The sequence below is a fragment of the Xyrauchen texanus genome, chromosome 38 (genome assembly GCF_025860055.1).
Source record: "Xyrauchen texanus isolate HMW12.3.18 chromosome 38, RBS_HiC_50CHRs, whole genome shotgun sequence".
Taxonomy (NCBI): Eukaryota; Metazoa; Chordata; class Actinopteri; order Cypriniformes; family Catostomidae; genus Xyrauchen; species Xyrauchen texanus.
In genome coordinates this window covers 28,854,966-28,879,551 of record NC_068313.1, presented here as the reverse complement: position 1 = coordinate 28,879,551, position 24,586 = coordinate 28,854,966, and the positions used below count along the sequence as shown (strand labels likewise).

At 37.9% G+C, this 24,586-nt stretch overlaps 1 protein-coding gene across 4 annotated transcripts in view; it reads left to right on the top strand.

Moving 5' to 3' along the window:
• Positions 1–24,586, top strand: part of LOC127631926 (stAR-related lipid transfer protein 13-like) — a 126,505-nt gene that overhangs the window by 93,235 nt on the left and 8,684 nt on the right. For 3 of the 4 annotated variants that reach the window (XM_052110334.1, XM_052110336.1, XM_052110335.1), the window contains 2 exons: positions 18,701–18,772; positions 20,670–20,751. In XM_052110334.1, coding sequence (XP_051966294.1) covers positions 18,701–18,772; positions 20,670–20,751 — 154 coding nt within the window. Of the gene's footprint in view, positions 1–12,277; positions 12,417–18,700; positions 18,773–20,669; positions 20,752–24,586 lie in introns of those variants that run through there. The other variant, XM_052110337.1, reaches the window with a different exon arrangement.

The window sequence follows — 24,586 nt, the reverse complement described above, 5'->3', positions numbered from 1 at the left end:
AGCTTGCTTGCTGGTTCCCAGACACGCTGTCGCCTGGTCCTCAATCATTGGGCAGATGGCATTGGTGAGGACTCCACGACAGCATATCCCTCCTCCTTCCTGGGTTTCAGTACCAATATACCAAGGTTACAAGCTTCATGGGAAAGAAGGAGGCAGGATCCAGCTGAATGGTCAAATAATATTTAATTTAAACACAGAACACAATCGCACACATGGCAGCTCGGTGTGGCTCTCTCTCTATTGAACTGCCGCATCCCGCTGCACTTATCCCTCTCCTCTGCTGATTAGCCCGATTAACCCCTGTAAGGCTAAACTGGTCAGATGGTTTTGCTGGTCTCCCAGCCTGTTTTGGGGTACTTTATAGCTGGTCAAGCTGAGAGACCAGCTTGCCGACCAGCTAAATCAGTTGAGCACCAGCTTGGCCAAGGGAAACCTTAAATTAGCAAACCATTTTAGGCTGGTTTAAGCGGGGGATTTTTTTTCCTGCTAGAAGAAACCAACTACCATATTCTAAAACACTGAAACCTTTGAGCTACTACCTACAAGCTGGAGGGATTTTCCAGCACTGATATTAACCCAGATTTAAACCGGTCACATTTTTACAGTGTTTTTGTTATAAACCCAATGGGTTTCATTATGAACCCGTGACACAATGAGCGGGAAATGAGCATCACCACCTTCCAAAAAAGCCTAGCTGACCTAATCTGTTTTGTTTTTGCCAACACTGAAGGCAGCAGTCCATCCAAATATTTTGTCAGAAAGAAGAATTTTATTAGCCCTGATCTGGAGGGCTGCTTTTTGTGCGTACTTCACAGCGAGTGTAATTTCCTTTGGCCCACATCCCAGCTGTGATCCTCTACCTTAAAATCTACTGCCACTGAAGAATGGATGTATGATGATGTGGGATTACTGAGTGGCACCTCTCTTTAATTTAACCCTTGACTATTGTATTTAGGATGTTGCCCATTAGGGGTTCGAGAAGCACTGGTGCTCATGTTAATTAAAGCTTAGACTGTGAAATAATAGAGGAGAGTTCCCACACTGTTGTCACCATGACCCAGGACACTTCCCTGTAAAGCCACATTTTGCTATGCCAGCAATCTAGACATCTGAATTTTGATGATAAGGCTCTCAAAAGCTCACTGTTGAACTATAAAACTTAGTGCAAACAAGTGATACATTTACTTTACATGAACTTTACTTAAGCTTTCTAAATAAGAACACACAATAGACTTTTATTGGTTTTAAATATAAAGAAGAATACATAGTAAATACTATAGGCTAACCCTAACTAAAATCCTAACCCTATTTGTTAAAGAATTCTTCAAATGTTTTTATACAGTATAATTATAAATAATATGGATTAATCCTAAACCAAACTAATTAACTCTACACCTTAAAGAACAATTTATGAATTTTATAGTTATTATTTATTTGTCTGTTTATTAATATAAAAATATATAACATTAATGTAATAAATTATTTATTTAATTTAAATTTTATTACAGGAATATATATATATATATATATATATATATTAGAGTTTTCAGATTTAACGTGTTAATTCGGTGCGATATAAAATAACGCGTTAAAAAATTTTACGAAAATAATCGCACTTCCCCCAGATGTATGTAGATTGGGTGAAATCTCTCATTGGGGTCTCAGATTTCACATTTCTAGTGATGCATAAACATCTCTTTGATGTCTATATTAGTGTTGTCAAAAATATCGATATTTCGATAAATATCGATACTGAAATATCTGAACGGTACCAATACTAATTTCCCTAAGTATCGATACTAGCCGAGCTGTCACTTTCACTTCTCTCCAAAGGCGCGTTGACAAACACCACACACACTCGCACTCCTCTCAATCGCTCTGGTTAAATAGCAAAAGTGAAGTGAATGTAAAGATGGCGAGTGCATGCGGCGCCCCCGCGACCAGTTTTGTTTGATAAAGAACACAGCAGGAGTGCTATCTGGAAATATTTTTGATATGAAGCCAGACATCCCAAGTCTCCCGGATATTGATAGCTTCTCCCTGATGCCCGCAATTTAGTTCAAATCTCCCGGAATCTATAACGCACATGCGAGACAGAACATACTGCACGCATAACATAGATAGCGCGCACACAACATACATAAGCGTGCACGGCAGAGAGGAGAGAGCGAGAGACCTTATGAAAGCTAGTCAACCCCTCCTTGACGTTTAAGTATCTTTTGTTGACATTGAGATTGGATTTGATTTGACTTGGAAATACAAAAGATTGCACTTTTATTTACTTGCACTTTATTGGTTTTTGAATGTATGGCAATCTGAGAGGCTTTTGAACAAGTGCAATATCTCAGGACATTTTGTTCATGTAAAATATACCTCATTGTCATGTTCTAGACAGTTCTACCCTCTTAATATTGTGGCAGTTTTTTTCTCTGTGGTATCGAAAATGGTATCGAATATCGATATTTTTCAAGGTATCGTATCGAAGTTAGAAATTCTAGTATCGTGACAACACTAGTCTATATACTCAATTGACGTAGGAAAACATACAATGAACGGTGATGCACTAAAACCCAGTGTCCCCAAATGAATGAACATACATGGAAATCAATCCTGTTTCACTAAACCGCAGAAATGTTTAGACAATTGCTGCCCTTTACACTATACATTGTGTGGTCGTAATTCAACTCCCATACGAATAATAGGCAGATGGTAATCTGAGCTGGATTTTTGTCTGTTTTGGCATGACACACCACATTACTGTCTGAGGCATAGAGAGAAAATACTAATTTTAGGCACGTCTGGCCGTGATGTCCTCACACCAGGCATTTATGCCCTTTTTATTCATGTGAGCCACTCAACCACAGGCAAATATTTTTCTCTCGCTAAAAGATGTTACATTTATACCAGGATGTAATGTAGTATTCTACCTACTGGTGACTATAAACTCTTACAAAACAAGTACTGCTTACACCTGTATCTAACGCTGTTCGCCTTTGATCAGATCGCCTGAGACAGATATTAAAGTTTTAAGCGTGTAAATTTTTGTCATTAGCGTCAGAAAACGAAATTGTGCAAAACTTATTGTTTTCAAACAGTTTTTCTGAGCAGTCCCTGTCTTCCATTGGTTGGCAAAACAGATAGTCCCGCCTCAAATGCAAGCCAATGGTTGATTTTTAACCTTTTAATACATGGTTTAAATGGGGCCAATGTATCACAGCATGTGTGCTAAACAAAAGACCATGGATTCGATATGAATACTTTTTCCATTGTTTACTCAGATACCAAACTGCTGTTAGCATGACACATCCTGTGTAGTGGTTTCCCCAGACAACAGACTCTCCTTCATGTCTGTCATTTGTACATGATGGTAGCCTGTTTCCTCTTATAAGCAAGCTTGTCTGTTTTGACACAGTGGAATCAACAGTTGGAAAAAAATTACCTGTTCCATGAGGTGTCAGTCAAACCTGTGTCCCCTCTGGCATGGGTGACTCAGCCAATGGAACTTTGTTTCTAGGCAATGAATTACTCCAGGTGTTTTCCATTCAGAGAATCATTGGTTTACAGTAATAGATTGTAAGATTGTATTGCTGCTGTTTTCAGAGTCATCTAACAGCAAAGTCTGGCTGATTCATACGGTATGCAGTGTTTCTGTGGAGTGTGTGGGAGTTGGTGGTGGTCGGTAAAAGAGTCTCACAGCCATGACTATGAATTGTCTTTCCTGGTTTTTATGCTGTATGCTTAGCAAAGCCATTAAATACTCAGAGATAAGTAATGTGCAATATTTTATAGACCTGCGTCATGGAGAACTTGTATCCTGATATCCAAATAAGATTGTTTGTTATATCTGTAAGTAAAAGCCTTCTTCACCAGATTGTCAGCATCCTGGATATTGTTTATTCCTTTCAGTTTTTGACCTTCTATTCTTTCTTTATGACCATGAATTCTGAAACCACTAAGGCTAGAAACATACTCTACAAAAGTTCGCAAATACAGATGCAATTACTTGGCTAACACATGTGCCTGATCCCGTTTTACATAATGTGCGTTCTTGTTTTACTGTGGCGCTAACAAACATCCATACACAATGGGGGTGATGGAGTTACCTTCAAATATCAGTGCCATCAAACCGGATGTGTAATTATTCATGTAGCTAGCTATAAACATATTAACATAACTTGCTGAGCAAGATTCTCTTCAAAATTTTACATTCTGACTCATTTAGGAATGCAATGATGTGTGAAATCAAGCTTGCATAGATTAAAGCCTCTTCATTCATGAACTTGCTTAGAGAATGTTTTGCGCCATACATTTCAGAATTGACAGAAACAAATTCAGTGAATTCAACTTTAATGAGCTTTTAAATATTAACAACATCTTGCAGGAATATTTCACCCAAACATGATTTATTTTTTCTTCATTTACTCACCCTCATGTAATTCCAAACCTTTCTGACTTTATTTTCTTTGTTTTCTTTTTTTATGAATATCTTGGTACATAACTGGGAAATATTATCACGTGTGAACTTGTGTTGTTTTTGGGAGAAACAACACAAGCTCCTTACAAAATATCTGGAGTTGCCGCAAACTTTCCGCAACTTTGCCACTCATAAATTTTCACATGCAAATGAACTTTGTGGAAAACTCTTCATTGTCGCAAAGGTTTGCAGCAATTTCACCAATACCGGTGTAGCGCTGCATACTGTAATTCTAGCAAACATTTGCAGTGAACATCAAGCTCATTTGCATGTGAAAATAATGAGTGGTGAATTTGTGGCAAGTTTGCCAGACCTGTAGATTTTTTTTAAGGGTATTGTTCATTAACGCGTTCAATAACCCAAATCAAATTTGGGTTTTTCCTCACCAAAACCATTTTATGCCTTCTGAAAACTTGGAATACCATGAAAGAGTCACATTGGACAGTTTTATGATACTTTTTAAAAATGTAAATGAGACTGTCCACAACATGATTACTTGGGAAGTCGGCATGTAGTTCATACGAGTTCTGGTACTCTAGGATCGGCCACATCTTGCTGACTCGCCGACCAGTGGCGTCTACTATTAGCAGAGGTGGAAAGTAATGAATTACAACTACTCTCGTTACAGTACTTGAGTAAATTTTTCAACTTTTAAGTAAAAATAAATAATAGTACTTTTACTTTAGTTGATTAAAAATTAAGTATTCAACTTCGATATAATTCTTTTTCACCACAATTACAAAGTAAAAAAAAAAAACATAATATTTCTTAATTTTTGGGAAGAAGAAAGTTAAGCGCTAAATCTGTTTATAAACTAAAATGTGCTGTGTGTGGCATGACGGAAGCCCGCAGGGCACAGCATCATGAGCACTGCAGCAGCATGCATAAACTGCCTCCGGTGTCCTTTCTTCTCTAGCATCTTCAAGACTTTCTGCCCTGTCACTATACAAGAACTGTAATACTGTGATTTTCTGCATATTTCATTTTATTCTGGAAAGGAGCCGTTCATTCATGTATTGGGGAACCGTCTGAACATGTTTACTTCAGGACATTAGTGGCCCAAAATGGAAGGAATGATATTGCACTCAAGAATGTGTTCAGAGAGGGACTGAACTACAATCTGCAGGCCGAACTCGCATGCAAGGGTGAGGATTTAATGCTTGCTGAATTCATTTAATTGGCTGTGAGGATTGATAATCTACTACACAACTCACCACGTACAAGGATGAGTTCCAAATAACAAACTTTGGTCCATAATCAAGTCCAGGCATGCTCCAACACCCCTGAACCTATAAGGATCGCTTATACCAGAGTTTCAGATGAAGAACGTGATCGTCGACATATGGAGCAACTATGTTACTACTGTGGTGAGAGGAATCATCAAAACTCTGCATGCCCTCACAAAGGCAAGAAATACCCAGACACCAGAACTAATGTGAGTACCAAGAAAATGTCATCTCCCACACACCACTGTTCTCCCTTTCCATTGAACTCTCATGATGATAAGCTGATGATAAGCTGAACTGTGTTTCTGCACTTGTCGACTCGGGGGCTGCTGTGAATTTGATTCACCAGGAGCTAGTACAAGAACTCCAGATCCCTACAGTACTTTGTATACCCATCATTAACATTACAGCTGTGAATAATGCACTTATAGGCACAGGCATCACTCGCCAGACTGTTTCAGTTATATTGCGGATAGGATTATTTCATACAGAAATCATATCAACTCACCTAAGCATCTTCTCATCCTGGGTCATCCATGGCTGGCTATCCATGATCCCATCATCTCCTGGAACCAGGGTGTGTTAAAACAATCCTCAGATTATTGTCAGTCAAACTTTCTTCATATCACCGTCACCATGAAAACCAAACTCAAGTCCAGGTTCCCAGGGAATATTCTGAATTCACAGTGGTATTAAGCAAAGTCAAGGCAACCCAACAACCCACTCATCGTCCTTGGGACTGCGCAGTGGAGTTACTTCCCAACATGGCACCCCCTAGGAGCAAAGCCTATCTATTGTCAAGACCAGAAATCATAGACATGGAGACCTACGTAGAGGAGGCTTTAGCTTCAGGGTTCATTCGTCTTTCCTCTTCACCAGCTGAAGTAGGCGGCTTCTTCATCAAGAAGAAAGATGGAGGGCTCTGTCCATGCATTGACTACCGAGGATTGAACACGGTGACCAGCAAATACAGGTACCCAATCCCTCTTGTACCTTCCGCACTTGAACAACAACGTGAAGCACGCATCTACACAAAACTGGATTTTAGTAGTGGTTACAACCTGATTCGTATCAGAGAAGGAGATGAGTGGAAGACCGCATTTATCACCACTAGGGGGCCACAACATGATGCCTTATGGCCTGGCCAACACACCAGCTTTCTTACAGTCATTCATTAACGAGATCTTCAGAGACCTCCTCAACAGAGGTGTCATCGCTTATATTGATGGCATCCTCATATACTCCCAAGATAAGGCACAACACATCAAAGACATTAAAATGGTCCTCTTCCATCTTCTGAAGCACCAACTCTACATGATAGCAGAGAAATGTGAGTTCCATGTTACCCATACAACATTCTTAAGGTAGATCATCAGCAGCAGAGGTGTTGAGATGGATGATTCCAAGGTTAAGGCAGTCAAAGAGTGGCCAAGACCCAACAAAGTTAAGGAGTTACAATGTGTCCTGGGTTTTGCGAACTTCTACAGGAGGTTTATCTGCAACTGCGTTCTCATCTCTGCCCCTTTAACGTCTTCGTTCAAGGGAAAACCATCCAAGCTACCATGGAGTGACTCTGGTCAAAAAGTCTTTGACACACTCACGACCCCCGCCATTCTCAAGCTCCCAGATTCTGACGAACCATTCATAGTGGAAGTGGATGCCTCAGACTGCGCATCAGGGCAGTTCTCTCTCAATGCCTTGGTAACCATGGAAAACATTATCTATGTGCTTTCTTTTCCTGAAAACTGAACTCAGCTGAAGAAATTATGATGTCAGAAACAAGGAGCTACTCTCCATGAAGGCTACGTTAGAAGAGTGGCGCCTCTGGCTTGAGGGTTCTGTCCATCCATTCCAAGTAATCACCGACCATAAGAACCTTGAATAAAATCAAGGGAGCAAAACGTCTCGATCCTCGACAAGACCATTGTTCTTCACAAGGTTCCAATTCACAGTCACCTACCACCCTGGCAGTAAGAACTGCAAATCGGATGCTCTCTCCCTTCATCTCGATCCCCTCCATAACACATCTCATAACGAATACATACTACCTTCTTCTGTGATCATCACACCCATAAGCTGGGACATCATGGAGGAGATCCAGAGAGCCCAACAAGCAGATCATTCACCACCAGAATTCCCTCCTACAAAACACTCCCACTGCAATGGAAACCGCTAACACTTTTCCACCAGGTTTTCAGGATCTATGATCTGTCAGAATACAAAGTTTCTGACCGGAGACCACAGTTCACTTCCAGAGTCTGGCAGGCTTTCTGTACACAGCTCAACATTAACGTCAGCCTCACGTCTGGTTATCACCCTCAGGCAAACAGACAGTGTAGAGACTAAATCAGGAAATCGGCAGGTATCTCAGGTCTTACTGCAGTCGACAACAACTTTCTCCCATGGGGTGAATACGCCCAGAACTCCCTCACACACTCATCTACTGGACTCATTCCCTTCCAGTGTGTGCTGGGCTATAAACCTCCTATGTTCCCTTGGTCGGGTGAACCCTCTACGGTGCCAGTGGTGGATGATTGGATCAGGCAGAGCGAGCAGGTATGGGACAGTGCACACTTCAGATTGCAGCGAGCCGCCTGGGCCCAACAGATCCAAGATGATTGACTGAGGCATCCCCACCCCAACTATCAACCTGGCCAGAGAGTCTGGCTATCTACATGTGACCTCAAGTTGTGACTACTCTGCAGAAAACTCAGCCCTGGGTATGTTGGTCCATTCAGAATTGTTCAACAAATCAATCCTGTAACTTACCGACTGGAGCTGTCTGCTAACTACGGCATCTCTCTTTTCATGTGTCATTGTTGAAACTTGTCCACCCAACATCTGGCCCCGGAACAACGGATGCTGAGCCTCCTCCTCCATTGGAGATCGACAGATCACTTGCTTACATGGTCAGATAGATCATAGACTCACATCATCGAGGGGGCCAGATGCAGTACCTGGTGGACTGGGAAGGTTATGGACCAGAGGAGAGATCATGGGTAGCCGCCAAGGACATACTGGATCCATCCCTGATCCGAGACTTCCACCAAGCACACCCTAATCGTCCTGCACCACGACCAAGGGGACGACCATGAAGAACACTGGGCGTTGTTTGTAGGGGGGGGTTCTGTAACGAATGAGGCTACTATCCCTTAAGCCGACTGCCAGAGGGAGCCCTCTCCCAAATACAGACACTATGCCGTTTCTTCTATGGTAACTTTCTGTTTATACCATATAAATAGCCATGCCCTGCCATTTTTACTTTGTGAAGTATTGACAGTTTCACTGCCTTACCAAGCATTATTCTCATTGTCTGTTTCATTGCCTACCTGTTATGACCATTGTGCCTGCTTTAATGGATTACCGATTTTGGATTACTGTTTTGCTTTGTTTGCCTGGTTGGACTGATTACCTGTTAACGACTTCTTTGCCTGCTTCACTATTCCTACTCTGCCTTGTGTTTTGGACATGTATGCTGATTGAAAATAAACTTCCTGCTTTTGGATTCTACCTTCGCCTCTATGTCGAGTCCCTTACAGATTCATTTCCTCCTCTTTGATATTGCATTATATTAGTTTTGTACAGTATGTTAACTTAATAGCCCAAATGAGAATAAACCTGAAATAGGAATGTGTTTCAGTCACAATGCACATTATATAGTTTAGAGACGATTTAGAGACATTTAGAATGTTACAAATGGCTATTTCTATTTAAATACATTTTGTATTCTTAATTTTCTGTTTGTCCAAGAATCTTCTTGCAGTAATGCTGGTATCTGGCATTTAGAATCTGCTAGTTTATGACTTGTGAGGAGTCTGTGATTTACTTGTCTTTTTTGTGCATCTGGCCATCCACTTCCCTCTATCCTGGCTAGGGATTCTTTTTTCAAAACAGTAATGCATGGAAGAGCCTTTATCTCTCTAAAACAATAGACTTTAGAAGAAAATAGATGTTCAGGAGAAATTTTAAACCAAAATTGGACTTGCAAGTGTAAATTAATTTGTAAGAACTCAATAGCAAATGGGGAAAAAACCCACTGTGTTGTGATTTCAGCATGGTAGCGCTCAATTTTCTTGAGGACCAAATTAGCACTTTAGAATACTCTTGTAAGGAATAGGTAACACAGTATATGTTTAGCATCACCGGTAAAGAAACAATTAAATAAATATCACTTAAAACTATTATTTCAAACCGTAATAATAATAATAATTAGGCAATTAATGATTTTGACAGTATTTTTGATCAATTTAAGGCATCTTTTCAAGAACAAAAATGTCTTGATGTTCTAAAAATGGAAGCGTATATACTATATATTATTTTCATAAAGTAACTTGTAACATAATTACGTGTAGTTTTTTTGGAAAGCTACTTATTTACTCTTACTTGAGTAATACTATTTCCTAGTACATTGTACTCAAGAGAATTATTTCTTCAGTATCTGTACTTTTACTTAAGTAAAAAAAAGTTATCTTTCCACTACTGACTATAAGACATTTTTGTATTGGCTCCAGTGTGTTTAACCTCCCCTGTGTTGCAACCGGAAGCAAGTTTGCATCAGCAGCGTGGGAGACCTGGGTTCAGATCCCACTTTGAAACCAGGAAATAATTGAGTTCCTGTATTCTGACTAGTGTGATTCGGAGGTTGCATCATACCTGTCAGCAATGAACAAGAGAATGCAGTATTTAATGAAGACAAATTAACAATTACAAATAACACATGGCTTGATAAACAAAGGAACTACTTAGCTCAATGCTACAAAGGTCAAGACTAGACAATGAGTGAGGAAACACAAGGGAATATGGATTCACAGCTGTGAACACTGATGGAGAACAGGTGAAACTAATGATGATAGTGATTGCTGGGAATTGTAGTGTGGGGAACAACTACAAAATAAAAGGTCCATGAAGGGGTTAAAATAAGAGTCCATGAACATGAAGGAAAGGTGAGATGAAGGGATGTGACATTACCCTCTAACAATACATTTTTATGCCACTGAAGTTTAGGTTTTGGTATGGGGTTTGGATTTGGGGGTAGAGTTTATAAAATATGCATTCCTCTTTACTATATTACAGCCTTTACAGCTGAAAAAATATCACTTCACAACTCACTTTCGGCGCCCCTCCGTGGACAATACACCCTGAAAATAGAGCTCACACGTGCCCATAAGCCTTACAACATTTACTGCTTTGGCCACTGGGGGGAGTGTTTAGCATTTCGGTAAGCACATTTTAAACAATTATTAACAAGCATTTTATATAATACTTGTAAATGTTTTGGATAGTCTTGCCTATAAGTAAATTTTATGTTAGCAGTTTATTGGATATTTTAATGATCTTATTGTTGTCCTTTTGTTCTTAAGTGACTTGCCTGGTTAAATTAAGGTTAAAATAAAAGCGCATACCGATTTTAGCTAAAGAAAAGTCAACTTTTTCCGATTTCACTGTGAGATGATCCACTGCCATTGTATTGAAAAGCTAGACAGAAATATTCATTAAAACATATCCTTTTATGTTTCCAATATGAAAGACAATCAAATGGGTATTGAAGAACTTGAGGGTGAGTAACATGTGACAGAATTTAAATTTTAGTGTGAACTATTCCTTTTAAATACTGTCTCTTTTAGCAGTAATATGTCTTGTATAGCAACTAATATGTGATCAACTTGTCCATAACTATGTTAAAGTGAAACTCAGTCAAGGCTCATGCAGACAACAAAGATGGTCTTTGGAGTTCTGTGGAATGTTTGGTGGCATTTTGTTGGCGACTGTCTTTTGTCTTTTTTATTTATTGTTTAATCCCATTGCAGAGGCCACAGCCCACATGAGTCTTCTCATCAGGCTTTGGGTCACATTGCTGGTGTACAGTATGTACTAGTTAGTGGGCAGCAAAGTTTTAGCCAATACCACTTAATGTGTTAAAGTGTGCATGCCGCATTGGATGCCATATCTCCCCCAGTGAATTTCTGCTAATGGCAGCCTGCTTGTGATGTCACATTTTCCCTAATCATGTGTCTTTCCATTGTCTTGTATAGCATTGCAGGCATTTTGATCATCGTGGTTTTCCCAGCCCGTCCTCCTTCCCCTTTTCCAGCAAGAGGCAAATGTTTTGCTCTGTGCCTGTAACATTTATATGGGATGGGGGCAGGCGAAGATCTTACTAACAACAATGTGGTTACCCTCACTATTAAACTCAAAGAGGAGGGGAGACATCCTGGAGTCTTGACTAGATTGTGATTTTAGGAGTCTGACAGGATCAGTAGGGGGTTGATTACATCATAAGATGGCAAGAAAAGGAAATCCCACATTGCCAGTGTTCTGCCACTTGGAGGGTGGCTGAAAGGGCAGTGCCAAGAACTGTGCGAGAGAGGGAGTGAGTTGTAATGATTTAAGTAGAAGAGAGGCGAGAGGAATGGAAGGGGTAGATACTGAAAGGGGGCTTGGACCTGAGAACCAATGAGAGGAGAGGAACTGGGGTGTAGGAATAAATCAAAGATAGAGAGAGTTAAAAATAAAGGGGAGGGCAAGTAGGAAGTGATAGAGAGTGAGAGAGAGAGGGAGAGGGAGAGAGAGAGACAAAAGCTAAAGAGGAGAGACAAGCAGAAGAGGAGAGAGCTCTTTCACAGAGGGGGCAGCTTTTCGAGAAAAGATGTTTGAAGAAGTTGAGATTCTGGTTTAAACATTTCCTGAGGTGTTTTTCTTCACTATGAAAGTTTCTCGTAAGTAAATCTAAAACTTTTAAAACACAGTTAACACTTAAATGCATTTAACCCTCATGTTCTGTTGAGATTGACTTTAGTGATATGTTGAGGCTGGGGTTTAAGACCCCTATTAATGTATATTTAATAATAATAATAATAGTAATTTGAAAATTAACCTCTTATTTTCCCTTCAAATTATTTAGTAACTTATCAAAATTATTTATTATTGAAACTTTATCCCTCAGTTTTACCACAAAGTAGATGCAGATATTTCTCTAAATTAGGGTAAAATTGTCATAAAATTTAACACATTGTAGAAAATACAATAAAATAAATCAAAATGGCAGCAATGTACCAGTGTGTACACCAATTAAAGATCTAACTTTTGCACATTTGTTGCAATTATTACATTTAAGTAATTGTATTTACTTCAAAATTTTTTATCAAATTTCATAAAAAATATATATGGGGTTTCTGAGACCCCATATACAAGCAGTGTACAATTATTCATGAAGGATGGTTGAAGCATGATAACAAGTTTAAATTTTGCTTACAACCAGTTTTTATACATTTAGGAAAAGTAATGAAGTATCAATCTGATACTTCAATGTTTAAGGGATAATTCATCTAAAAATGAAAATTCTCCATTGAAAACAAAAGGCAGAATGTTATCTTCAGTATTTCACTTTGATAGCACCTATGATGACTAATGCTAAGTATCTTCCTAACGTCTCCTAATGTGTTCCACAGATGAGTGAAAGTCTAACAGTGTCAAAATAACATAAAATTATAACAGCATTTTCATTTTTTGGTGAACTACCCTTTTAAGTACGTTTTTCAAGTTCTTAAAATGTTCTTGAACAGAACATGAGGATTAAAATGTTTGTTTTCCCCTGTGTTGTTATATTTACAGCAATAATGCTGGTGAATGTTTGACATTGTATTTTCGAACAGTAAAGTACCATTGCATACCTTTGCAAAAAATTGGGTCGAATGTATAATGACGCTTGGATCACTGCCAATGTCCACACATCTGTGGAATCTAAACACTGTTATAGATATCTTTAAGCCTGTCAAATTCCTAGCGGGACTTGTAACAACTCGCCTACTGTAAGTGCCAACGTGTGCCATGGCAGTCCTTGAGGAACAGCTTCCTGCCTCCTTTTACATAAGATTATTCAGCACGGAAAAGAAGGTGTCTCTTTCTGTGGGCAAACTGCCTCTCACCTATTATATGACACTCTACTATTGGCATTCTAAACCATTGTATGTGCACAGTACTGTTTACGAAGGCATTGTTGTGAGAGTCATTGTACACTGCACGAAGTTTGGAGTTGCATTGATGGCGGCATTAAGTCGCATTTAGTGAGAGTTCCCCCTGGCGCAGAGCCAGAAGCTGAGCTCTTTATACTTCTGATTCCATGAGAGAAAAACTGATGGAAAAGACACAATACGAGACATCTCAGGAGACTGTGATGGAATGCTGTTTAACGTGGAATTCCCTGCTTGGGTTTCAGGCTGCCACCGCAGTTGACATTGATAAGCAATATCTCCAGTCTTACAATAGGAAGTCCAGAGCACTCCTGGGAATGGAGGCTTAGTCGCAAAAGATGTTCTCTCAACTTTTGTTGAACCAGGTGAATGGGACCACGGTGTTCCCTCTCATTCTGAAAGCACAGCAGGTATATGAGGCATCACATGTTGCCCCCCACATTGTGTTGTAACATGTGTTATCAGTGTGTTAGTAGTAGACTGATATATCGGCCAGGCTGATTAAGTGGCCAATATTTGAAAATCTTTTGAGATGACCGAAATTAGACGATAACTGTGTCTGTTTGGTCGATAAATAGATTAAAGTGTTAATCCCAGTTTTGCTTTGTTTTTGTTTACATATATGTTCTTTGTTTTTTGTATTGACAGTTGTATGTTACATGGTTTCTAATCCTAACCTAAGATGTTGTATTGCAACTATTTTAAATTACCAAGCAAGTTAGACATTTTTATTAATCTTATATCAATATTTTACTAATCTATGACACAGGTCTGCTTGGAAATTAAAAAAAAAACAAAAAAACAATAGATTAAGTTTATTCGAGTAAATATTGTGTAAAATAAGTCTATATTTTTGGATGACCCACCTAGGTCTCTAGAAAACAGTCATCATGTTAACATGCACTTTAGTAGTTCAATTTCAGTTGGACTAAAACAATAATTCATATTTTTTTAAATATCATGTAAACGCTTTAGTGTGACTGAAATTGTACCAGTCTGATTTTGGGAAGTCGGACTAGACCAACAGACCTAGATAATGCGACTGAATCTCGACTTAGACCAGTATGAATACACATTAATCAGACCACAGCTGGCCTCGCCGATGTGCATGTATGTCCTGAAAGACAGGTGATGCTTAATGTTAATTTAACCTGCCATATATGATATCCTTCCTTCAAATATTCAATAAAGCATTGTGTATACTTGGACGACTATGCATAACCCTGCTGTAGCTACATTTTGTATTGACATTGGCCATTGAAAAACCCATATCGGTGGACCACTATACAGAATGATGTAACAAGGTAGCAACCTTGTAAATATAGGTCTATATACATTCAAGCTGTTTGCAGTTCCATGTCATATTATGGAACTGTAATTATGTCTGTAATATTTGCAGAAATAAATATGTCTAGTATAAGTCAATACATTTCCTGGTTACATTTGTTTACATCTGTCTGATAAAGCCCTGAGATTTCTGTGATCATTACTGTTTACTGCTATAGTTTAAATTTGAGGGTTTCGTGACAGTCATAAAGAACAGTTAATTTGCATATCTGTTGACGCCTGATATGCAAATTAATGGGTTGTAAGGGGTTGTATGGACAGAACAAATCTAATTGTTCAGGAAAGGTGTTAACACAAAAGCGAGGTAACATTAGCAAGGCGGAGGCTGCGCAAAAATGGTCACCCAGGTTATCAGTGTCACTGTCACTGCGATGAATGGAAACCCAGATGCGATTAACTCTCTGACGCAGTTACTCCTCGGTAGGTCAGGCATGTGGCGGACCCACTCACAGGACACCCGTTGGGGCGTGACTTGAATGGTCAAGCAGCTGGCATAGGATTCATGCCCTATTGGGTCTTATGTGCAACTGAAGTTGAGTTGTGTTGCATCATTGTACTTCATAAAACAACAACAACAACTTACATTTATATAGCGCTTTTCTCAAACTCAAAGCGCTTTACATAGTATAGGGGGAATCTCCTCAACCACCACCAGTGTGCAGCATCCACCTGGATGATGCAACGGCAGCTCATAGTCGCCAGAGCGCCCACCACACACCAGCTATTGGTGGAGAGGAGATGGTAGAGTGATGTAGCCAATTCAGGGATGGAGATTATTAGGAGGCCATGATAGATAGGGGCCAATGGGGGAATTTGGCCAGGACACCGGGGTTAAACCGCTACTCTTTACGAGAAAGTGCCCTAGGGATTTTTAATGACCACAGAGAGTCAGGACCTCGGTTTAACGTCCCATCCGAAAGACGGTGCTTTTTTTACAGTATAGTGTCCCCATCACTATACTGGGGCATTAGCACCCACACAGACCATAGGGTGAGCACCCCCTGCTGGCCTCCCTAATACCACTTCCAGCAGCAACCTTGGTTTTCCCCAGGAGGTCTCCCATCCAGGTACTGGCCAGGCTCAACCCTGCTTAGCTCTAGTGGGCAGCAGAGATCATAGAGATCTCTGCTGTATTGTTGAATTGGCCGAGAATGATATATGGTTGTTAAGGATTATTTACTGTATTTTAGGATTCAGGAACCGATGTTAAGTTAAAATTTTCTGTGAAACCAGACTGTTTTGGAACCTTCCAAGGTCACAAATACTTTTGGTTTGCCCGATGAGGACTGTAAGGCTGCTTTGGAATTACCTCTGTTTTGAAAAGCACTATACAAATAAATATTAATCAAATTCAATGTTTCTTTAAGAATTCTTTGGTAATTATATGGTATTGAATGGTGTAACAGTTATATTTTTAGATGTCTTCACCAGATCTGTTGACAATGAACTTGAGTAACTGTATACCTGGTGAAATGTAATGCATTGTTAAACAATGGAAAGTATGTGCTTGTTATTGTATTGCAAATATCAGATTTTGCTGTTTCAAGTCAAAACATAGACTTGAATTCCCCTCTCTGGCTGGCAGTATTACATTTTGTTTTGATATTGCGTAAGTTTTGTGATGCCAGCTTACGATGCACATGTTTTTGCAGATTTGTTCAGATCGTGTTACCTTAACTGTGTACCCCAGAATAATATATTAGTGTTAAAATGCTGCTTGTTCATAGCTCTGACTCAATGAGTTCTCAGTTATATTTAATTCAAGTATATATACAGATGTTTCTTACGAACACGTTTTAGAGCCACGTCAAAATAAAAATTTATATAAGATTTTAAAGAAGTTATAGATCGATTCTAATAATTTTTTATTTTATTCTCCAAATATTACTATTTAATCTCCTAATGCTACGACATTATTCTTGAAACGTTATGAATTTATTCTCATAAAAGGCACGTTATGAGATTATTCTCAAAACATTACGACTTTATTCTCGTAATATTATCCCTCTATTTTCTAAATCGGCACTAAAACACTGCTGTAGTTTCTCCTGAAATGCGTTAGGAGAAATAAAAATAGACACAAATTAAACAGTTATTGACATACAGTAAGAGTATACAGCTTTGAATTGTAATTGTAATTGTAAATAAACTAGATCAGATCATTTGGTTCTTAGAAGAATTTATTGAGAAATGTTTGACTTATTGAAGACTTTGCTATTTTGGCAAACCTAAATACGGCTTGAGGTACTGTTGAGATCTTAAATCTTAAAATTAATGGAGATTCATGTGAGATTACTAGTCTGAGAAGGAGACTGAAGCAAAGATCTTAATTCGTTCTACATTTCATTTCATTGCTGTTTAGGAGAAACAAATGAGATATTAAAGCAGTTGTGATTTTTCTTTTCTGCGGGATGTTTTTATTTTTCAGTTCTTGTGCCTAATGAGCCTTTGAGCTTTTTGGTAACCTCGTAACCAGCTGGTTTACTCAGCGGCACCTCAAATCAATAATTCCTGATGAATGTTTTATGCCTTCCGCATGCATAATGCTATTAATCACAAAGTTTCCTGCAGTTAATCCAAAGGCTGACCACAAAAATCTGTTTAAAAAAGAATATTTAAACTTTCTTTTTACGTTATCATACATTTTTGTACATTGGGTTAACCCTTCATTGTCTCCGTCATAAATTCTGCGTCATCTGTTGTCTGCTGGGTTGTGTCACAAGAGCCTTTAGTTATATGAACAGGATCATAATGCCAATATCTAACTGATCTCTTAATCCTGAAGATCTTGAGCTGTCCTCATTTTGTTATCGTATAGGATTACAAGCTAATTTAACAAGCTCTGCGGACTAAGTGATTACTTTGTAACCTGTCTCGTATCTGACCTACTACAATAATAACCTTGGTCATGCAGTGACATGACGAGAAACAGAATTAAATAAGACTGAACTGATTATATTATGTAATACCTCTCTCACTCTCTCTTCTTCTCTCATCCTTTCCAGATGCACACTAGCTCTAAAAATAGTTTTGATGGAACAAAATTATAGTGGTCCTCTTTTTTCCGTTGCAATATAATTTCAGTTTTTGCAACTCAGTGTGGCAGATATTTATGTTGATGTGGCTCAGTAAGGGATAATGTCCTGCTGACTATACATTATCTTGCTTCTTACACAGCAACAAATAAATATAAAAAAATGGACATAAATATTTATTGAAGTTGAAATTAATCTATTATGTGAGAAAAAGAGAGCGCAGAGTGATGAAATCAGTTTTCTGGTACAATGGGCAATTATGTAAATTACATTAGCTCTCATGATACCAAAATATTTGACAACAGAATGCTGCAATTGACCAATCAGAATCAAGTATTCCAGAGAGGCGTGTTATAAGCAGTGGAATTTCAATATCTTTAGAATATATTAAGGGGGGAAATGTGTAAAGGGTAATAATAAGGGTTGATATCAATCTTTTCCATGTGAATGTGAACAGTGCTATTACTTTGTTTAAAAGCATTTCAGACAAAGGCTTGAGTTTGTCATTATGTGGTGTATATGATCGTAACGTTTTAAGTAACCCATTTAATCTGGCCCTCTAATCTGGTTTCAGCTTTGTCTCTAAATATTTGAAAAGATAGACATGTTTTATGAGTCTGACAAGAACAAACATTTTGTGTGTTGCAGAAATCGAGGCGAAGGAAGCTTGTGACTGGCTGCGGGCAGCAGGTTTCCCCCAGTACGCCCAGCTCTTTGAAGGTAAAGCTGCACCACACAAGAACTTGAACTTAGAAAACCTCACAAATGTTATCGCACCCAAGTGCAAAGCCGCAGTACAACTATTTTGGTGCAGAGAGTCTGGTTCTCACATTCAGATTTCAAAACAATTGTATGATACCACCTTTCTCATAAAGTGAGCATGACTTAAGACAAACATAAAGTTTTTAATTTGGAATTTAGTTTCTGGTGTAGTTTCAGAACATTTGGTGGTAATGAGAACTTGTCTGCCAGATCTGGTAATGTTAAAGGGACAGTACTCCCAAAATGTAACATTCTGTCATCAGTTTCTCACCCTCATATTGTTCCAAACTGCTACGATGTTTTTTTCTGGGGAACATGAAAGATGTTAGGTGTGATGTGCCTTGTACAGCCTCAAAGAAATCTCCCATTTATAAAGCAGTTCATGAGCCGTAAAGCAGACACCTCTTTTAAGTTTTCCTTGGAAATGCTGAGAGGTACAGACTGGTCTATGGTCTAACTGGTTCCAGTAAAGTGGAACCACTTAAAATACTAGAGTTGAACATCCTCAAAGAGAATCAGAGGTCATGGGAATATCCCTGTTTCATGCAGCCACAAAAACACTCGCTTTCTTTCACTCTCACTTGACATGTTGGCAAACACTTTTGATCTTAGAGAGTTAGACTTTGAATGAAATTGTGTGACCGCTATAACTTTCCTTTTGATTTCCTCCATATGTGTTAAGAGTATGGATCCCAGGTGTTCTAGTGTGGGATTTATTTAATTTTTCTTTATTTGAAGAAAAAGTTTTGTTGCATTTCCACAGATGGGTAATAAAAAGTAGATGGACAGTTTTAAAATAGTCTTTGCATGGTTAAAATGAATATTTATAAAATGGATCATTCCAATTAAATTGTGATTGAATGAGCTGCATTTGAAACCATAAAATGACTATGGTCCACTGATCTATATATATATATTTTATCTATATATATAAAGATCAGTGCTACGGTCGCATACTTTTGTGTTGCTACGTTGCTCGGCCTACAGTTAATCAACTGTATTATTTGGTGGAATCATTTGTTCTGATTATTCTCAATAATAATAATAATAATAATAAAAATAAAAAACACTGAAAAGCACAGCCTCTTGTATGGTATTGATTTTGTCCAATACAATTTTTTCTCATCATATTTTCATATTCACATTTTCAAAATTCAATTATTTTGAAATAGGCTATATTATATAAGATAGATAACATGCTGTCAATGCAATTCACTGTTCATTCTTTTGAAAAAATCACTACTATTTCATCACACTCTCTCGAAATCTCATGGACAGACATGAGATAATCAAAGAGCAGAATGGAATCTATTCATAACTAATCTTTTCATAAGAGTTGTTTTGGTATTTCCATTGGTTCACAACCAGAACACAGCAACTCTCACTGAATCTGTGCTTTTTACAGCGGGTAGTATGGTCCGTAAAGGAAAATAATGTGATGAAACCTTTAATTGTGCCTGTGGAATGTCAGCTTTTGCAGGGTCTGGATCCAGTCACCCTGTTACATAAGTTGGACACTATACTTGCAAGACGTAATAACTTATCAAGGCCAAGCTCAGTTTTTGGGGGCAAACCCTGTCTTACTTTATCAGCATCTGGAAGTCTACAACAAGTTAGCTACTCTTTTTGCCTTGGCCATTGCTCTGGAAAGAATGTGTTGTTAGGGATTTTTAAAAGAGTGTGGGCGCCTGGATTCCTCGGTTTTTACTGTGAACATGCAAAGATTGGCCTATTAACGAATCAGAGTGAAGTCAGAACAGTCCATAGAAAGACATTCGGACATCTGTTTTTGTCCAGCCTTTGGCAATAATGAACTTGATCGTTGAAATGGGATATGCTTTGTGTTTCTGTACAGATTCTCAATTTCCTATTGACATATCTCCTGTGAAGAAAGACCATGACTTCTTGGACAAAGACCTAGTGGAACCTCTATGCCGGTAAGAGACTGTGGGATCTTTAACTTTGTTGTCTTTTGCTCTAACAAAACAGTTCATAACTTCATAATCATAGCCAAGATAAGAGGAACACGTGCTGCTTAAAGACCCATGAAATCAAAATTGTAGTTTTGTAGCTTTTAGTCCATATGTGTTGACTTTTTAACTTTTACCAGAAACATGCATTTAAAATGTACTGTCTTTCTCTTCTGGGAAAAAAATACCAAAAATATTGATAAATCATCTTGGTGTCTATGCATTTCTGTTCAATCAAATGCTCTCTAGAATGAAAATGCCCCTCCCCCATTACCACCTACTCTGTCTAGCAGCAATAGCAAGTAGCAAATCATGGGCCACGGCTGTGACGTAAACTAAAGGCTATTTGCTTTTTATTGGGGCCCCATCCCAACTCTCTGTTTTAATTGGAAATACATCAACAGATTAAAAAAAACTGTGCTTGTAAAGCAATTTAATTGAGTCTTTAAAGTGCAGATCATAAGAAGTCATATTTGGAGAACAATTGTACCTATTGAAAACATCCACTTGACAATGACAATCAAAATGTATAAAGACAACACAAGCTGTACATTAGCATGGAAGCAACATCTGAGCCTGGTCCTTACCCTAAATGGACATAACAGGAATTATTACCTAGACAGAACACAATGAAATATAACACAATGGTAAACATGAAACATTACCATCCCAGAATTCCCCCCCAAACAACTGTAAATGCCACGTCATTTTTGGATTTAATTGGTTGAAATTACCATTCTGCAGTCAAGTCACTATTTGTTCTTTTCTAAATTGTTGTCAGTGTGTATTGCTTCATTTACGCCCACGTCTGCTCTTGTTTCCTTCGTGTCAATCTTTATATAATGCAGAAGTCAATAATGCCATGATTAAAGTAACAACTGTCTCATTAAAGTTTGTAAATTACATTGTCATTGGGTTTTCCCAGAAATGAAGTACAAAATGCACTCTTTGAGTTTAGCTTTTCCTCTTGTTCACACACTGAATGTCAGTTCCCAAATTAAGATGAAAATTGCCCTCCAGTGACTTTGGTTTCCTTGGAGACTACCCTGGTAGGAGAGCATTGGGGTAAAGGGGGGCTTGCTCAACTCACTCTACTGTGACTCTAAACAACCCTTAAGCAAATCCGAACCTGTTTGCTGTTGTATAGGAAACAATGTACTACATTCCCACCTCTCCCCCAAACTTCTCACTTTTCTACTGCCCAGGAGACGAAAAACTAATAAACAATTCTAACACTATGTGCCTACCAAGGTTATAATAGTTTAAACAAAAAATATTTAGTTTTTTTTTCTATTTCGTTTAAAATGTTTCGCTCCAATTTAGTTTAGTTTTTGTTTTGTTTATTAGTTATATTTATAATAGTTTTGAAATATTGTATAGTTTAGTTTTCGTTTTTTGTTACTTTTAGTTTTAGTTTTTATATCAAGTGATACATATAGAATGGGGAAAACAGGCATTCCTGCAACGTGGGTCATACGTATAGCTGGACATCCAAATGTACAATTTGTAAAGCATACTTAAAACATAAAAACTTTTCATTTTAATAAGACCAAATGAAACTCATTACTGATAGTAGAAACAAAAACACATACCTGTAAATCCAATTTAAAGATGCTTCTTTTTTATTGAACTTTAACCACAAATTCATGAGAAAGTAAGTCTGAACGCTGAACATCAAACAAATCTCTATACCAATTCCAAATCAGTGATTGATGGTGTAAGACAAAATAAGTGAAAAGACTATGTGTGTGTGGGAGAGAGGAGAGAGAGAGAGAGAGAGAGAGAGAGAGAGAGAGAGAGAGAGAGAGAGAGAGAGAGAAAGAGAGCGAGAGAGAGAGAAAGTCAGAATAAATTACTGTATATTATATTGTTTCTGTTCTCTTTGTTTTAACTTCATGCATTGGCAACACAATGAACTGTCATTCCAGTAAAGGTTCAAATGTGCCAGGCATGGCTAGCATGTTCTCTATAGGGTGACCACATTTTGAAAGTCTCAAACTGGGACAACTGGGGGTTCACGATACATGCATGCATGCATGCATGCATGCATATATATATATATATATATATATATATATATATATATATATATATATATATATATATATATGCATCAACTGTATTAAAATATGTAGCTAAATTCAATATAACATCTTTTCGTTTGTGAAATGTTATTTTATTTTATTATATATTGTTTTATATGATTTTAACCAAATTTTAGATATTTTTAAAATGTACAATTCCATATAGCCTATTCTATCCATATGTCATATTGCATGTGTAATAATGATATGATTTGTCAGTGATTTTTTTTGTCATCTACATATTTTTTACACAAAATTTGCAACATTAGAACTTAAAAGTTAAAATACAATTCCACATTTTCACATTTAAGTGCTTGTACTATAAAAATAAATAAATAAATACAGCTGTATGAATATGACCTGCAAGCTCTTATTTAACACGGTGGCCATGGGAAAGTGAACATTAACCATTTCCACATGTTGTGCAAAGAAATAGATCGGCTTCTTTGAACATTTTCATTTGGGCATTTCTAATTTGTATTGGAGGATGACAGAGAGTAGCTGAGAGCACAAAGCACGTGAGTTTTTGTCATGGTAACAAGAGAGAGATTCTGAGCGAATTAATAGAATGAAAGTATCGTCAATCATCATGCAATGCCATAAAATATCGTCCTTTCCCTGCAATTGATACCAGACACGATACCAAGAAGGACACTGAGGATATTTAATAATTTTTTTTTAATAAAATCAGTGAGCCTAAAAGCTGAAGCAGGGACAATATTAAATTTTTTAGAGAAATAACATCACCTCGTAAAACCAGTACCGACTTCTGGTCACCCTCTAATTGCTTTGATTCTCTCCATAATGTACTGTAGTGATTCCCACCCACTCTGTCTTTGCTTGTGTAATTAGGGTAGTAGGCCATCCGCCTAGTGTGATCTTCATGTTAAGGTGATAGCGGGTTTAAAGGTTTAAAAATCACAACAAAAACGAAAACTAAATGTTTTTCAATTTTTCCAATTATGCTGATTTTTATTTTTACTGTATTTCAGTTTACGGTATTAACCTTGGTGCCTACTCAGTGCATAGTGGAGTTTGTAATTTAGGGATATATGCAAGCACCAGTGAAAAAGCTTAAATCTGTAAACTTTATCTGACTTGTCACTTGATACAATTTGCTGACAATGACTCGTACGTTGTGCCATATTATCAGTTCACAAATCAAGCATCATTTGATTTGATTTGATTTGATTTGATCAAATCTACGGAAGTAATTGCTGAAGCCTTGCTAATTTCAGGTTCAATATTTTTACGCCAAATTTAGAAAATGACAATACTATAATTAACACATTAATTATATTGTAAAGATAATGTAATAATGCCTTATCTTACTAAAGCTATTTATTGTCATTTTGTTTATGAGCTTGTTTTTGTGAGCAAACTGCTAAGTCGTGATGTTCGGCTTTGACTGCGGCCAACTTCTTTCTGTTCATTACATTACATCTCAGCTGTGCTCTGTGATTTCATGTTTTATATCTGAAGGCTTCGCTGTCCCAGCAGAAAGACAGACCACTGAGCAATATAACAAGTCATATAAACTCCAGATTATTACATCATGAACAGCGGCTTGGTTTCCATGCATGCTTGAAGCATGCAATGTGTTGTCGTCTTTTCCACATTATTTGTTCCATTCCCTTTACTGTTTATAGCGGCTTTCAACAAATCTTTCCCACAAGCTTCTAGATTCAGGAACAGAGGCAAGCACTATTACTGTTGCT